The 17,651-nt window shown below is 45.1% G+C and overlaps 1 protein-coding gene across 2 annotated transcripts in view; it reads left to right on the top strand.

The window, feature by feature from the left end:
• The first annotated feature begins 3,022 nt into the window (after window positions 1–3,022).
• Window positions 3,023–17,651, top strand: part of LOC146074754 (uncharacterized) — a 52,628-nt gene continuing 37,999 nt past the window's right edge. The window contains exons 1-4 of one of the 2 annotated variants that reach the window (XM_083183213.1): window positions 3,023–3,357; window positions 8,123–8,184; window positions 8,268–8,366; window positions 11,515–11,622. In XM_083183213.1, the coding sequence (XP_083039339.1) occupies window positions 8,152–8,184; window positions 8,268–8,366; window positions 11,515–11,622 (240 nt within the window). In that variant the 5' untranslated portion in view covers window positions 3,023–3,357; window positions 8,123–8,151. Of the gene's footprint in view, window positions 3,358–8,122; window positions 8,185–8,267; window positions 8,367–11,514; window positions 11,623–17,651 lie in introns of those variants that run through there. The other variant, XM_083183214.1, reaches the window with a different exon arrangement.

Raw genomic sequence — 17,651 nt, 5'->3', positions numbered from 1 at the left:
GGATACTGTGCATGTGCTGGCCCCAGCCTCTATGGGCTGCTTTTGCTGCAGCCCCTGGAGGCATATTCAGGGTCGGCGCATGCGCAGTATCATCCACGGTACTGTGCATGTGTAGAACCTGTTTTTAGGGCTGTCCCACAGCTGCGCATAAAGAGGAATCCTGGAGGGAGGGAACACCTCCCAATGAGACTGCCTTGAGTGACTGGCAGGTCAGACTTCCAATGGGAAGTCACTGCCAGTCACAGTGAAGCCAGAGCAGTCTCACAGACTGCATCTGGCTTCACTTAGGCAGAGAACAGTGGCCGATTTTACCTGTGGTGGCTGCAGGCCATAGGTAAAAGCCACCACTGACTATATATAAATGCAACGTCCAGAAGAAAAAAATATCAATAAATTGCCTTATTTTTAACAATAAAGTATTTTTTTTGTACTGTATCTGTTCTCATCAGAATAGTAGTAACATAAGACAACAACAAGAGGTAGACGCACCATGTGGCACAAATTGGCCTGTAATGCAGAGATAATTGAAATAACAGGACATCTGGAGTCATATGGTGCCAATATGAAAATTGAGGTACTAGGACCTCTGGATGGCAAAAATGTGGCTCCTGCGATCTCAATCTCGGGTGCAAATTAAGGGGGTTATTCTGGTTATTACGCTTGCATGCAAATTCACATGCGAACGTGATGTTTTTAAATGTGCATTTCTGTGCATGTGCATGCGCCGGGTGCATGTGGCCACAGTAAACAGAGTGTTTGCCGGGCACACGCACCCAAGACTACGGGCAGGGGTTGTGGGGTGGCGGGTCGGGGGATTCGCCCATGGGAACACCCAGCGTTTCATGGGCGTTCCCATGGAAATCACCTGTGGTGCGAGTGTGCAAGCAAATATAAGTGACCTGGGAGTCATGTAGATATGCGTACAACCTCCCAATCGCAGCTGTGTGTGTGTGTGGGAGGGGGGGTGGGTGGGGGGTTAGGCAGAGCGGCATCTGGGGGACTCACAAGGCTGCGAATAAAGTGACAAATGTTAAACTAGCAGTTGTTTAGAAGGTACATAAAACTGGCAGGAAGGGGAAGATGCCTTAAACAAATATTTCCTCCCCTCCTGTTGGCAGCCCTGCTGTTATTACACGCTGTCTGGCAGTGTCTGTGTGCTAGTTACGGGAAATAAAATAAGAAAAGAAGAAGCGTCTCATACTGTCAGCTGGTTATCCACAGAATAAGTAATAAATATTTACATACATCTATTTTCTGTCCTAACATAACCTAGGGCAAATCTGTCACAAAAACGAACCCAAAGCTGTGCCCATACAGTATCTCGATGTGTGTCTCGCCATCTGATCACTCTGAGCTGATGATACTATTATGGACAAGCCAAGATTTCTAGAAGGGTGTTTCCAAAAGCTTGATTCTACAGTGAGCATAGTCAGCCCTAAGTAGAATGCAGGGGCGGATTGGGACTTGAATCCAGCCTTGGAGCGGGGGGGTGGTGCGGCAGTATGTAATGTGCAGAGGGATGCGGCAGCGGTATGTAATGCGCAGGGGGTGGGCGGCGGTATGTAATGCAAGCGCAGGGGGGGGGGCGGCGGCTCACCTGCTTCTCTCTGCTGGCCATGCGGAGGGGGAAAGGGAGCTGGGAGCCCGCTTGAAGGCCCTGGGAGGTGCTGTGCGCATATGCGCAGCAGCCCTCCCGCGGCCATTTTGGATATGGGCAAAGTGCTGCAGCCGCTGCCCACGGCACAGCCAGCCCAGGGGGGAGCGTGGCTGGCCCGTTTTTAATGATTTTTGGGCTGTACCACCGGGAAATGGCCCGGTTTCCCGGCGGCCCAATCCGCCCCTGCTCGAATGCATATTTAGCACTTAACACACTGATAAGGTTTCCTAAAGACCAAGGGTGGGATGCAGCAATGCAAAAAAGACGGGCAAACCACTGAAAATGCTGTTGGCAGATTTTTGACTACTTACCGCAAATGCAGCAAGCTCTGAAATCAGGGCCGGTGCTAGCGTGCTCTGTGTTACATGCTTGTTGTCATGGGGAAATTCATGTTAATTGCCAGGGGGAGTAACTTGCTCTTTACCCAGGGGTGCGCACAGCAGTGTTACATGCTCATTGCCAGGGGTGTGCACTGCACACCAGCATTCCCAGAATCCACACTTCTGGGTGCTCTGCGCTCCTTTGTCAGATGCTAGAGGTGCAGGAGCACCTCTAGTGTCTGCCTCTATGTATCCTGTGGCTGTGTGAGCAGCGGGTAGCAGTGAACCTGCGGCTCAGCAGAAAGGAAGCTGCTGTGTGCAGCAGGCAATCCACGGCCTGCAGCAGATTACAGAATGCGGTTCTGGTGGTCAGTGAGAGGCAATTTCTGATAGAGCGGCTTGGCCCTCCCCTCTTTAAAGCCCTTAACCAAATAAAGCCCACAGTAGCAGCACCGGGCAACACCACTTACATGCATAATGCCTGCAGTAGCATTTCCGGGAAGGTCCCAGGCAACTTAAGGGGGATTGCAGCGTATGGGGACATTTACACACATAATGCCCCCAGTAGCATCGTCGCCCACACACATTATGCCCCCAGTGCTGCTTACATAATGCCAGCTGTAGCAGCGCCACTTACATGCATAATTCCCCAGGAGCAGCACTGCTAACACGCCAAACACCCAGGAGCAGCACCGCTAACATGCATAACACCCCCAGGAGCAACACCTCTAACACGCATAACACCCCCAGGAGCAACACCTCTAACACGCATAACACCCCCAGGAGCAACACCTCTAACACGCATAACACCCCTAGGAGCAGCAACGCTTACACGCATAACTACCACAGCAGCAGCACCGCTTACACGCATAATGCCCAGTAGCAGCGATGATGTCCCCATTAGCAGCACTGCTACATGTCTTCCATTACATGTTGGCAAGCTGTTTTTCTTAAACTTTCATGTATGTGAGCTTAAGATTCTGCTTTTATTCATAAAGTATTGTTTTTACTCATTTGGTGCACCCTCAGTGTGTTCATTTCTGGCACTCGCTTCTGAAAAAGTGGACCTCATAATAATATAGATAAATCCAATGTACCTAGGAAGGATGTGGTTTTCTGCAGCGAGGAAATGTTAAAAGTTCTGTAACTTTAGGCACATAGATCTTGCTGCAGACAGTGCAGAGAAAAGATGCCTGAAGTTGGAACTCCTCCCCGCCTATCAGCACAGCAGCCTTGCTGTTATTACTACACTCTGGAGGAGTGGCTGATACTGTTGCCGGGAAAACAGAAAATCCCCAGAACTTGAAGCAGCAGCGACAGCACCAGCAGCAGAGGAGAAGCCCGCACTGTCAGCTGGTTATTAAGGAACCGCAGCTTAAGGTACTAGTAATCATATTAATTACATGTGTCTATTTTATGTGCTTAAGCTAAGGCAAATCTGTCAGAAGCAATCGCAAATGTGGTGTCGCTCTCTCCATCTGAGCACACTTGAGACTGACACTATTGTAGTAACCTGTTTGAATTGGACGTTTACAAACAGAATTACTCATCCTGTATTACTAAATTTGTTTATATTGAAGTGCCGTATAATACTATAGACAGATCGTTGCCCCAACATACACTTGTATATAGTCTATGTGACATAAAAAGTAAGTGCTGAAAATACTTTCACTTCGTAAAATGTGTTACACAACAGTAATATATATATATATATATATATATATATATATATATATATATATATGTATACAGTGCTGTATGTATGGCTGTGTGTGACCTTTCATCTTATCTCATATAACATTGTTGGTACTTGTTTCCTAGCACGGCCACAACGATCTTGATCTGGGGCATCGCAGGTAAAAAAATCGCGTCGGTCGCATCGCATGCGGGCTAAAAAATCGCATGCGATGCTACCGACGCGATGCCCGCGATTTCCCATAGGGAACAATGTAAAATGCCTCAATTTAACTAAATCAACATAGGGAACAATGTTAAATGGGCCAGAGAACCCAAAAAACCCCCCTGACCAGTGAAATGGCCCCCCAAAAAGTTAACGCCACCCCACGATCAACGTGAACCCGAAGCGTGGCGAGCGGCGGCGGTACGCATCCTCCGACCTTTTCATACCCCCACTATCCACGTCGGCGCGGAGTTGAGAATAGATAGTGTGGCGAGCCACCGAGCCCGAAGCGTGGCGAGCGCAGCGAGCCCCGCGTGGGGACGCGGATACCTTCACCGGTAAACGCGTCCCTTCACGGGCTTCACAGGTATCCGCGTCCCCTCGCAGGGCTTGCTGCGCTCGCCACGCTTCGGGCTCGGTGGCTCGCTGCGCTCGCCACACTATCTATTCTCAACTCCGCGCCGACGTGGATAGTGGGGGTATGAAAAGGTCGGAGGACGCGTACCGCCGCCCCTCGCCACGCTTCGGTTGACGTTGATCGTGGGGTGCCGTTAACTATTTTTGGGGGGCCATTTCACTGGTCAGGGGGGTTTTTTGGGGTCTCTGGCCCATTTAACATTGTTCCCTATGTTGATTTGGTTAAATTGAGGCATTTTACATTGTTCCCTATGGGAAATCGCGGGCATCGCGTCGGTACCATCTTATGCTTTTTTTGGCCGCATACGATGCGACCGACGCGATTTTGACTTTTTCAATGCATTTCAATGGAAAATCGCGGGCATCGCGTCGGTCGCATCGTAGACCATTAAAAATTACCCGCGATGCCCGCGATTGTGGCCATGCTAGGAAACAAGTACCACATTGTTTATTAAGGACAACTTGTAAACCCAGTCTGTTAATATTTTATTAAAAATGTCACTCTGTTTAAGGTAGACACCAATAAAAGCTGCCAGCTGGGCGCACACTATCCGATTTGCATTAACGATATGCATAATAACGATATCGTTATGCATATTGTTCAGTGTGTACCCACTATTTCGTTAACAATGCACATTAATGAGAACTGTTTGAACATGCATTCCAATCTGACGATGGGCCTTAGTTCGACATGGCTTAAGGTCGACAGGATCATTAGATCGACACAAACATTAGGTCAAAATTGGGAAGGTCGACATGGGTTTATTGCATACTCTAATATCCACTAGGTAGGGACAATATAATAGTGTACCCAGCATAGGGAGGCACTGAGCCCGAAGCATGGCGAGCATAGCAAGCCATGCGAGTGGACGCGGTGCACTTTTTCGGTGTCCATATCGACTGTGTCAACATTCGGGAAAAAAAAAAACCATGAAAAACCCATATTGACATTCCCAATGTCAACCTACTGCTTATGTCAACCTAATGATCTTGTCGACCATAAGCCATGTTGCCCTTTTTCATGTGTCGACCTAATGCCAGTCGACGTAATGATCCACCCGCACCTTTACACTCGGTAACCGAAATGGAGACTTAATATTTGTGACCGAATATTAATTAATTAGTAATACCAAATGGGGAAAGCATTATGCCCCCTTAAAATGACAGGCACCTCTAACTAGGGATGGCCATCGATGGCAAAAGTGCAACTGCCCATTGATAGTGTAAAACTATGCACTGGATGACCATCAATAGTCTTATATATCATTGGTCATAGTAAAAACAACAGAAAAAGTGGCAGCGCTAACAGATAAGATTTACACATAGGGATTGCCTGTTAATAATTCATTTATTAATACTATAATGAAAACATAATTGGTAAAATGTGTAATAAAATAATTCGTACCCTCCTCTGGCCCCTAGAATTAAATCTAGAATGGTCAGTCCTCCTTGGGTTTGAACAAATGTTGACAGATATGGCAATTGTAAATAGTTTGTTTTCTGGAGAAAAGATGGGATGAATTATTTTCTCAGTGGGCCACTGAACCCCCCCCCCCCCCCTGGTACTTACCCAAGGACTCCACTACCTACACATTGGCGGCCTCCAAAAACAGCAAAAATCTAATTTTGGCAACTTTATTGTTTCACTGAGAAAATAATTTATCTGGAAAAAGGAGACCACCAACTGGGTTCTTGATATTCCTCCAGCCGCTGTTCACTAAAAAGAATTAACATCTCCGCAAAAATAATGAGGACCACAGACCCAAGCCCGGAAACAATCCCAAAATAAAGTGGTGAGACATTCCCATCTTTTCTCCAGAAAACAAACTATTTACAATTGCCATATCTTTCAACATTTAATCAAACCCAAGGAGGACTGACCATTCTAGATTAAATTCTAGGGGCCAGGGAGGGTACGAATTATTTTATTATATTTTATTATAAATTTTACCAATTATGTTTTGATTATAGTATTAATAAATGAATTATTAACAGGCAATCCCTATATGTGTAAATCTTATCTGTAAGCGCTGCCACTTTTTCTGTTGTTTTTACTATACATTTCCAGTGGTTTACTATAAACCACCCATTGGCAGCTGCTCTATTTACTTTTATAAAAAAACACCTATTAAAAACAGGCAAAGCCCCAATCAGCACAATCGCTCAGCACAAAACACTGCTGGTGCATCGCAGGACACCCGCGATGTGTGCTGAGTGACCGTGCTGAAAGGTGTTGCTCTGCCAAAGTTCCGGGTCACCCCGAGTGTATGGGGCTGTACTCAAAGTTGACTTAAATTTAATTTACTGGCCCAGCACTGTTAGAGGTAGGCATGGCCATTGACCATCGCGATCTAGGGAAAGCCAGTGCAAGCACACAAAGTGGCCTGCACTGTACCGCACTGACGCACTAGCTCACTTTGCAGCCTACGTTCTATCACACTGACGTGTCCCCTCATCCCACTGCCTGTGCTCTATCACAATGATGCGCTCCCACACCCCATGGCCTGCACTCCCACACTGACACCTTGCAACTTGCGATCTATCACACTGATGCGTCACTTTGCAGCCTACGTTCTATCACACTGACACGTTCCCTCATCCTGCGACCTGTGCTCTATCACAATGAAGCGCTCCCACACCCCATGACCTGTGCTCTATCACACTGATGCAATCCCTTACCCCAGGGTTTAAAATGCACTTTGCCCACAGCACGTGCACGCTGTATCTCCCTGCACGCTGTTTGCTGCCTCTGGGCGTGTCTGGGAGCATCCAGCACAACAGGAAGTTGCCCTGCTAGCAAATCAGCGTTAGCTGACATCAGCAGAGGCAACACGGGAAGAAGGGACATGTCCCTGCACCTTTCACACCAGCCAGTAGTCCGGGAAGGACCCGGGAGTAACCCTGGTACCTAGCCGGGTTGGATTGCCGGCAAATTAGCCTGGGATTTTGTCCCGGGAACCTTTCACACCAGAGCTAGTCCCGGGTTGTTCCCGGACTCAACCCGGGAATTTAGGCTGGTGTGAAAGGGGTATATGAAGTAAAACCCCACCCAAATCTAATTCTCTCTGCACATGTTACATCTGCCCTACCTGCAGTGCCCATGGTTGTGTCCATTTGAGAAGGAATTTGCCTTTGTGAGTGAACCAGGGACATGGTATCATGGATGCTACATTTTTGAATTATAAATGATAGGCATTTGTAAATGCCGTTATATAGCAGGTACCGTTGTGTTAATGATGCACTATCACACTGACATGATCCCTGAGAAGCGGCCTACGTTGTATCACACAGAAGCATTTCCACACTGTGTGGCCTGCGCTCTTAAGTTGAGTTCGGTATTAAGAAGTGATATAGGGCGGTGATTAGTTACGCATTGGGAGCCTTTGTTGGGCTTGGTAATTAGAGTAATTGTTGCTTTGGTGATTTCTGGGAGAGATGTGAAGCTTCTAAGATTACGATAAAAATTTATGTGACATGGGTATGAATGTTTTGAAATAGGACATGGGCTGGGTGCTTTCGATGGTTTCTGTGCAGCAAGTGCCTTTTTTTGAGACCCTTAGAAGTGTCACAGTCAATTGCAGGGAGATTGCAAGAGGATAAATAGTAATGGCCAAATTAGATGGTGGTTGATTATTTTGAAGAGTCCTTTAGATTATATAGGTTACCCATGTTCATGGTCCTGTTCAATATGATACCCTCTTATACTCTAGTTATGAATTTGTGCCTTCTTAGTAGCTCATATGAAACAAAGTCAGAATCTTATATATATGCTATTATTTGTTTTCTGTATGTAAGTGTTCATATTTTATGCTTTCCTTCCACCTACAGACTCTGCCAAGGCGGATGACTTTGAGAATATGCTGTGTACAAACACTGCTTCTGATCAGGAGGTAAGACTATAATAGTATATTACACATCTAAATTATTAAAAATGCTTTATTTATGATACGTTTGTGCTTCTTATCTCTTTCAGTATGGGAACACTCCTCTGCACTATGCTGCCCATGCTGGCAACATAGACAGAGTCGTTAAACTGATTCAGGATGGATATACAATACTGAGTAAGAATTCGGTGCGTATACTACTTGCTGCATTTACAGTTGGAGAGATTACAGAGTTCTAATGGTTATTTCCAAAAGTATCAACATGCAAATGTCTTACCTTATATAAGTGTGGGTTATTTTTTTTATTTATATTTAATACATCATATTAATTACATTTCGTTAAGTCCAGAATGGAACTCCAACCTCCTAACCCAAGTCTAATGCAGCTCTAAGAACATACAGTACTTCCTATTGTAATTCTTTTTCTTTTGCAATTAGGATGCCAATATATATTATTTAATGAATTCCGTGCATCCTTGAAAATTAGATGTATATTTGTGATAAGATACTATATGGAGACTTTTTCATTTTATAGACTTTACGCTCTCTCGGGTAGGGCTCTCTTATCGATGTGCTATTCTGATTCTCACTTGCAATAGGATACGGTCGCTGGGCGGACACTATGATAACCCTGTCGACCTTAGCCATGTTAACCTGTTTCATGTGTCGACCTAAGCCCTGTCAACCTTTAGTGGTTGACCTAATGTATTTCGACCTTCATAGTGTCAACTCTATGACCCATACTCCTTACACCATCATCTGCTCACCCTTGTCATTACCAGCACTGACCCTTCTGGTTCAGCCGTTGCTGCTTTGGTGGATATGATGACTGTACAGATGGAGCGCCTCTCAGCCAGCTCTATCACAATGATGCGCTCCCACACCCCATGGCCTGCACTCCCACACTGACACCTTGCAACTTGCGATCTATCACACTGATGCGTCACTTTGCAGCCTACGTTCTATCACACTGACGTGTCCCCTCATCCCACTGCCTGTGCTCTATCACAATGATGCGCTCCCACACCCCATGGCCTGCACTCCCACACTGACACCTTGCAACTTGCGATCTATCACACTGATGCGTCACTTTGCAGCCTACGTTCTATCACACTGACGTGTCCCCTCATCCCACTGCCTTTGCTCTATCACAATGATGCGCTCCCACACCCCATGGCCTGCACTCCCACACTGACACCTTGCAACTTGCGATCTATCACACTGATGCGTCACTTTGCAGCCTACGTTCTATCACACTGACGTGTCCCCTCATCCCACTGCCTGTGCTCTATCACAATGATGCGCTCCCACACCCCATGGCCTGCACTCCCACACTGACACCTTGCAACTTGCGATCTATCACACTGATGCGTCACTTTGCAGCCTACGTTCTATCACACTGACGTGTCCCCTCATCCCACTGCCTGTGCTCTATCACAATGATGCGCTCCCACACCCCATGGCCTGCACTCCCACACTGACACCTTGCAACTTGCGATCTATCACACTGATGCGTCACTTTGCAGCCTACGTTCTATCACACTGACACGTTCCCTCATCCTGCGACCTGTGCTCTATCACAATGAAGCGCTCCCACACCCCATGACCTGTGCTCTATCACACTGATGCAATTCCTTACCCCAGGGTTTAAAATGCACTTTGCCCACAGCACGTGCACGCTGTATCTCCCTGCACGCTGTTTGCTGCCTCTGGGCGTGTCTGGGAGCATCCAGCACAACAGGAAGTTGCCCTGCTAGCAAATCAGCGTTAGCTGACATCAGCAGAGGCAACACGGGAAGAAGGGACATGTCCCTGCACCTTTCACACCAGCCAGTAGTCAGGGAAGGACCCGGGAGTAACCCTGGTACCTAGCCGGGTTGGATTGCCGGCAAATTAGCCCGGGATTTTGTCCCGGGAACCTTTCACACCAGAGCTAGTCCCGGGTTGTTCCCGGACTCAACCCGGGAATTTAGGCTGGTGTGAAAGGGGTATATGAAGTAAAACCCCACCCAAATCTAATTATCTCTGCACATGTTACATCTGCCCCACCTGCAGTGCCCATGGTTGTGTCCATTTGAGAAGGAATTTGCCTTTGTGAGTGAACCAGGGACATAGTATCATGGATGCTACATTTTTGAATTATAAATGATAGGCATTTGTAAATGCCGTTATATAGCAGGTACCGTTGTGTTAATGATGCACTATCACACTGACATGAGCCCTGAGAAGCGGCCTACGTTGTATCACACAGAAGCATTTCCACACTGTGTGGCCTGCGCTCTTAAGTTGAGTTCGGTATTAGGAAGTGATATAGGGCGGTGATTAGTTACGCATTGGGAGCCTTTGTTGGGCTTGGTAATTAGAGTAATTGTTGCTTTGGTGATTTCTGGGAGAGATGTGAAGCTTCTAAGATTACGATAAAAATTTATGGGAGATGGGTATGAATGTTTTGAAATAGGACATGGGCTGGGTGCTTTCGATGGTTTCTGTGCAGCAAGTGCCTTTTTATAAGACCCTTAGAAGTGTCACAGTCAATTGCAGGGAGATTGCAAGAGGATAAATAGTAATGGCCAAATTAGATGGTGGTTGATTATTTTGAAGAGTCCTTTAGATTATATAGGTTACCCATGTTTCATGTGTCGACCTAAGCCCTGTCAACCTTTAGTGGTTGACCTAATGTATTTCGACCTTCATAGTGTCAACTCTATGACCCATACTCCTTACACCATCATCTGCTCACCCTTGTCATTACCAGCACTGACCCTTCTGGTTCAGCCGTTGCTGCTTTGGTGGATATGATGACTGTACAGATGGAGCGCCTCTCAGCCAGCTCAGGGATTTCCTGAGCTCGGGCAGGCTGGCGGAGAGGCGCTTCATCTGACAGGGATGCGCGAGTGTCTCACAAGCTCACCCGTCCCAGTCACTCGGCGGTGGGGAGCTGAATCCCTGCCCGTCTCCACTTCAGGGAGATGGGCAGGGTTAGGGAGGAGTGTGGGTAGCTACGGGGAGAACGTGGGAGCAGCGGGGAGGCAGCGGCGAGCTCTGTCAAAATGGGGCATGCGAGCATCTCGTGCGCACGCACCCCCTTCTGGTGGATGGAGAAAGGCGCCGATTGGCGATAGAATCACCAGGAGCAGCTCTAATGAGAGCTGCTCCATCTGTATGTGCATTGTGACCTTGTATCCTTCTATGTTCTGCATTGCTAACTGCAAACATTTGTGTGGTCCCTATAAATAAAGGCTAATAATAATAATAATAATAATAATAAAACTTGTACTTTTTTTTTGTCATAAACAAGTTTATAAAACTTAACTATGTCTTTCTTTTTCTATGCAGAGTGGTCTTACTCCTTTGCACTTTGCAGCTTTTGGTGGACAGGTAAACATACTCAAAAAGTTTCTTTCTGATTGCACACATGTGATCAATCTACAAAGCACGCTTACGGTATGTATGGTAATGGAACACCGAAATATAGAAAATATCTGCTGCATTTATTCTTACACTAGTGCTGTTAAAAATATCCTATCTATTGTTAACGGTGATTAAAATATAACCAGAGTGACGATAAGTGAAAAGCGTTGGTTACGTAATAAGTCCGCAACCAACGTACCCTTTATACCTAGCTACGTGCGAACAAAGCGTAGCGCAGCGTAGCGTACCTTTTATTGTATTATGTATACCAAGAACCAATACCTTAATCAGAGATTCCTTCGCAGTACTTTGTCTCTAATCTGCGAATATACCTTATCGGACTGTGTCCGCAATATACCTTATCGCTATTATGCGAATAAACAGACAACGACCACTGTATAGAAATATGGAGATAAGAGCTCCGTAAAAAGATTGTATTTGAGTCCCTAATGGACAAAAGGGGGTTACAGAAATAAGAATAAACAGGTATAACAAGTAATACAATATACTAACAATAAATACTAAACAGACTCTACTAAGAGGAGAGAAAACAGATACAAGACACAATCAGCCAACAATACTTTAAGAATAAATACCGTGAAATGCAACCGTTTACCGTGGTCATCTAGTATGCGAAGCGCAGTCCGGTCAGAGCTCACTATCGTTCAGGAATGAGCGATAGTCCGGTAGGAAGGTCCAGGGAAGGTAGTTGTGCCGAAGAGACCCTGGCTGCTCTGGGTCGCCTATCTTATAGGGTCAGAAAGGGGAGGTCAAAGGCCATTCTCATTGGTCAGAGATCATATGTCCGGTCCACTGTGATTGGAGGTTAGACGCTGTACCTGATCTGACCAGGTGCAGGGGAGTGAACTTTAAGAGTCCTTTGTTTGGTGGTTTCGGCGTCAGCAAGGATAAGAACCGGTTTTATCTAGTTTCCTTTGTTAACTACTTTCAACAGAAACTGTCTCTGAAATATGGATTATGTCCATAACTATCGGGCAGTGTACATTGCGAAATATTCGCAATGACCGGAATACTTTGCATGATGAGCTGAACGGAACGGTACTAAACACGATACAATCAGGTGTGTGCAGGGCTAACTAAGCTATGTGTGGCGTTCTAAACCTTTTAACTATATATCATTTCGTGTAAGTGTGTTATTATGAATTTATGTGTGATAGTATGTCTACTCTTCTGGTCCACATTGTCACACATACTCGGGTATGGAAACTTTATTTGCGCAACTCTGCGAACCAAAATGGCGGCCATACTATCACAAAATGGCGTGTGTGTACCTAGACTTCCACAGTCCACCCTTTAACAGTAAATATAAAACTGTTACAATACAAAAACATTTCACACGACAATACAGAAATTCATAATCCCAACAAAGAAATTGGGATCCATGAAATAAACATATAAGGGGAGTAAACCATCTGCTCTCGGCCGATCCAGGATCATGGATAAACGATGGGCCGCATTTATCGAACAATCTACTCAGGGTCACGAAGGATAATGTACAATTTTGGGATAAAAAATAAAAACAGGGGTGGTTACAACATATACACGTTCACAAATATGGCATCCTTTGGTAGGTATTGTTTGTGACAACAGATCCTTGAACTCTTTGTTGTCTCTCTTTTTGGTATGCTTTTAAGTATGATGGTATTAAAACATCCGGTCCCGGGTAAGGTGTCAAGTTTATAGATTCTACCTTAACCTAAGCTGGGACGGGTAACACACTCTCAGAACTCTGTATCGTCCGTCCAATGCCTGGCAGCAGGGCGGCGGCGGTATCCTTGCTTTTGAGGATAAGAACGGATAGTGGGGGGGGAGACAAGAATAGGACCCACAACAATAGAGAAAACTGAGAAAGGAAACATTTTGTTAGTGATCTTTTCAACCTGTCACCAGTGGGGTGTGTCACAGTCCCTTTTTGTAGCTTGTACAGGTTGCTTGACCTTAGCTGCTCTCCAGTCCTCCCGAAATGGTGCCTCTTAGCGATTTCTTTCTTTCGCCCTGGAGTGTAGGGACCTTCCGGTTTTCAGTTCTTTTGGCAGTAGGACGAACGTACCCGAATCTCTCTCTGCGACTTTGTTATTGAGGTAGTGCTGGTCAACAAGATCTGGGGTGGTCCTTTCCAAAGGTCTATCAAGCAACCTGTATATGGAAAAGCAGGGGAAACAACAACAACATCTCCTGGTTCATGGTTATGACAGTTCACAACAGGTGTCAACAAAGTCCTTTTGCTGCAGTTTTCCAGGTGTGGATACATCACTTGCATTTGTGGTCTAGGATCTCCTTGTGGGATTACCATAACCTGTGGCTGCCCGCCAAGCAATGTTTCGATGGGGACCAATGAGGTGGAGTTCTGAGAGTGATTTTACTACTACAAAAAAGATTATGGGGTGTACCATCAGTCCCTGAAGGTTAACACATGACTTAAACCTTTTATATATATATTTGCATACTCAAGGGTGCTTCTGGGCTGCCATATCTATACACACAAACGTCAACATATATATATATATATATATATAAAAATAAATGAATAACTTAAATGCTTCTAGAGTGGACTGTACAAAGCCAATTTTGTATTACCTGCAGAGGATCCTGCTGGAGGAGGGATGTGGAGATGGCTCTGTGGGAACAGCCGTTGCAGTTTGTTTCCCCCAGACAAGTAAGGCATGATTCTGTCGTCTTACCTGTCTGTGGGCACACCAGTAATTTTGGACTAATTTTTTTCACATACCTTCCCTGTCAAGACAAGTCAGGCCATGGGCTATCTCTGTCCTGACGGTTTGGCATGTTCTTAGAGTCACTGGTTTACCTTGTCCATCTTTCTATTCCTGTCCACATCCCTTCGGCTTCCAGACTGCTTCTCCTGCAGGGGACACAAATCTTGTATTACTATGTGAATATACTGACATTTATAGGGGGAACACAAACATTATCCGCAGAGCGCATGGCTCACCCAGCTGCCTTGCCAGCATGTTCATCATCAAGTGACACTGAATCCTCATTGAAGATGTGGTTTTTACACTTGATAACAGCCACTCTGTCCGGCAGCTGTGTGACTGTCAAGAATCTTTTAAACTTACAACGCTTGCGCCACTGAAGTGCCAGCTACTGAAACAAAACATCTGAGGCGCCATAGGGCCTAAGATCTTTTGTATTACCCCAACAAACATACTTGGAGTCGGCATGAATATTGGCTGTTTTTCTCTCAGTTCGCAGTACTATTAATGAGACTGCTGCTGCTGAGTGAGACGTCCAATGGGTTCAGCCTCTACTATGCCTTTTCCATCTATTACGGTATAGCCAGTGTACAATTTTCCCTCTCGGTGTTGTGGAAAGAACGGAAAAAAAAAAATGAATTACCTCTTCCAATGGGTTGTTACCACCCTTTGGGGGCATGCTGCAAAAGGTCTGATTCAAACATGTCATGCAATCATATTCGTCTCGGCTCCCACTAAATTCCACCATTCCAGCAACCTCAGCACCACTCCACCCTTTGTGCCTTTGGCGGGCACACCTGGTAAGAGTGTTGCTGGGTTTACAATATTACCCATTTTACATGGTAACATCAATACAAGTTCCCATTTAGTGAACTTGGCTGATGAATATTTTTTTTTTTTTTTTTTTTTTCACATGTTTAGGCAGAATTTTTAGGAGTGTCCAGACTATATGAGGAGCATAAACAGTTAAAACACACCCCAACACCACATTCTCAGTTTTGTTTACCAGTAGTGCTATGGCGACTACACTGTGTAGACAAGTATGAATGTGCTTAAGTAATAGGGTTTAATTGCACACTGCAGTACGACATTGGTCAGGCTGGCATCACCAGGTTTCTTACGTCACTATATCTGTCGCCCCCTCAGCAGGTCTAATATTCTAAATCACATGGTCTCTTGTGTCAGTTTTACCCATGGCAAAAAGCTGTAATCAGGCCTGTTTCTCCTTCTTTATTGTCCACATCTGTCTGTGAAGACATGGGTATTGTGATTGCACCTATTTATGTGTAAATGCGTTTTACAACCCTTTTCATTCTTTGTAGAAGGGGAATGCTTTGTGCATTACTTGGACTGCTTTTCACAAGATGGTGGCTGTGGTTGCCCTGGGTAACATTAGGAGTAATGCTTAAAGTTATTGGGACTTTGTTCAAGATTTACTGAAAAATATCTATATTGTGACTACTCGCTTTACAGGGTACCGCATATTCACAATGGTATTTCTCTGCTGGGAGTGCGACAGATTCTTCGAACTATTTATCTATGATTTGTGGGTTTTTGGAACAAAAGGGTAGGGGAAGGAGAAAAAATTGGAAAAAAAAAAAAAAGAGAGAGAAAAACTCAAAAAGGGTAGAAAATATTAATGACAGTAATGTGTACATTTATTTTCAACAGAAACATTTTTCTTTTATTTATTTTTTTTATGACGCCAGGATTTAGCACTATGGGGGAATTGGCTCTCAACTATTTGGTTCTTACCCTTGTCAACTCCTGTTCTGCTTCTTAAGCCCTCCCTTTCTTTCTGTTTCCCAGTGTGGTTGTGGCTATGGGCTGTGTCTAGGGGTATTTAGCTAAAAGTTCTCTTTTGGGAACCTTGTTATTTCACTGGGTATTTTTCCAGCTCAACCTCAGGTTTCGAATGGTGAAGCTGTACTTTGGGGCGCTATACTTTCTGTTTTTAACAGTGTTTCTATTGAAGCTATGGTTGCCATTGATCCTGTGTCCTTCCCATCTTTAGTTCAAAGGGAACTCGGTATTTGTGCTGTAGTTTTTTAGCTACCTTAGATGGATTTGACTCTATAACAGTGGAATACAACATTAGCCTCTGAGGACTGTCCAGCATATCTTGCACTTCTTGTGTAAGATTTCTAGGAGTGTCCAGAAATACCCCATCAGGGGTGTACTAGATGACACATCCCATTTTACATAGTAAATCTCTACCCAGGCGGTTAGTCGGGTCGCTGCAGCCAACAGAAAAGAGTGTTTGGTATGCAGAGGCCCGCTTGTAACATCTGCTGGTTTCGTCAGTGGGTAATGCTGTATTTTTCCTGTTACCCCACTTGCTGCTACTAATTGCTTGACACAACCTAGACCAGGAGGGAATGTTGTTAACGGGTTAGGTACAAAAAAAAACTTTATATTTAAACTATTCCACTTACCCATATCTGAGGCTCCTCCCTCAGATATTGTCTTATGTTACCTGGATGTGGGGTGTATGTGTGTCCTACTCCCTGTTTGCATATATGTGTCATGCTTAGGGCGGCGTTGGCTACTAGGTGGGGCTATGGCTATGTGTTGAGACCTACCTGTCTTCTCCCATTGTGTCTCTCAGTTACTTACATATGTGTTATGTTTTCTATGGTTATTTACCCTGCAATGTCTGGCTATGTGTCCATTGTTTCCACATTTGAAACATACTATTTGGTTTTGTCTTTCTGTCATAAATCGTTTGTCCAGATCAACAGCAGATTTCTTTAAAGTGTGTATTGACATCTGTCTGCAGTTGGGGTGAATGGTTTCTATGTTGGTTCTCAGATTTTTCCTAAGACCTTGTATCAGCACAGAGACAATCCCTCCCTTAAGATGTATGTTGTCCCTGTGGCCGGGGATACCAGAGTGTTTTGGCAACATCTGTAAAGCACGGTTGAAATATCCGCTGGTGGACTCACCATCTTTCTGTGTGATGGTGAACCCTAAGGTATCTTCAACTGTCCCTGGGAAATATACACCCAATTGTATATTTATTAGGCGTATATTTTCCTGGTTGCCCTGTTCAGTTAAGATCTTATCGCCCTCCACACCACTGTCTCGAATGAACTTCTGGACATCTATATGTGAAGGGAGGCAAGCTCTCAACATGTTTCGCCAATCCTTATTGGTGGGCTCATCTGAATTTCCTCGCTCCCTTACAAATTTCTGACACTTTGCCAGATCTTTGCTGGGATCAGGGAAATTTTTGATGATTGAATGACGTTCCAATCGTGTCCATGTATTGTGCATGTCACTATCCTTTACAGGCATTACCTCATCCCCGCCTCCCCGTCCACAAGG

The sequence above is a fragment of the Crinia signifera genome, chromosome 4 (assembly GCF_055691185.1).
Source record: "Crinia signifera chromosome 4, ASM5569118v1, whole genome shotgun sequence".
Classification (NCBI taxonomy): Eukaryota; Metazoa; Chordata; class Amphibia; order Anura; family Myobatrachidae; genus Crinia; species Crinia signifera.
The sequence above is the reverse complement of the archived record's forward strand: the minus strand, read 5'-3'. Positions and strand labels throughout refer to the sequence as shown.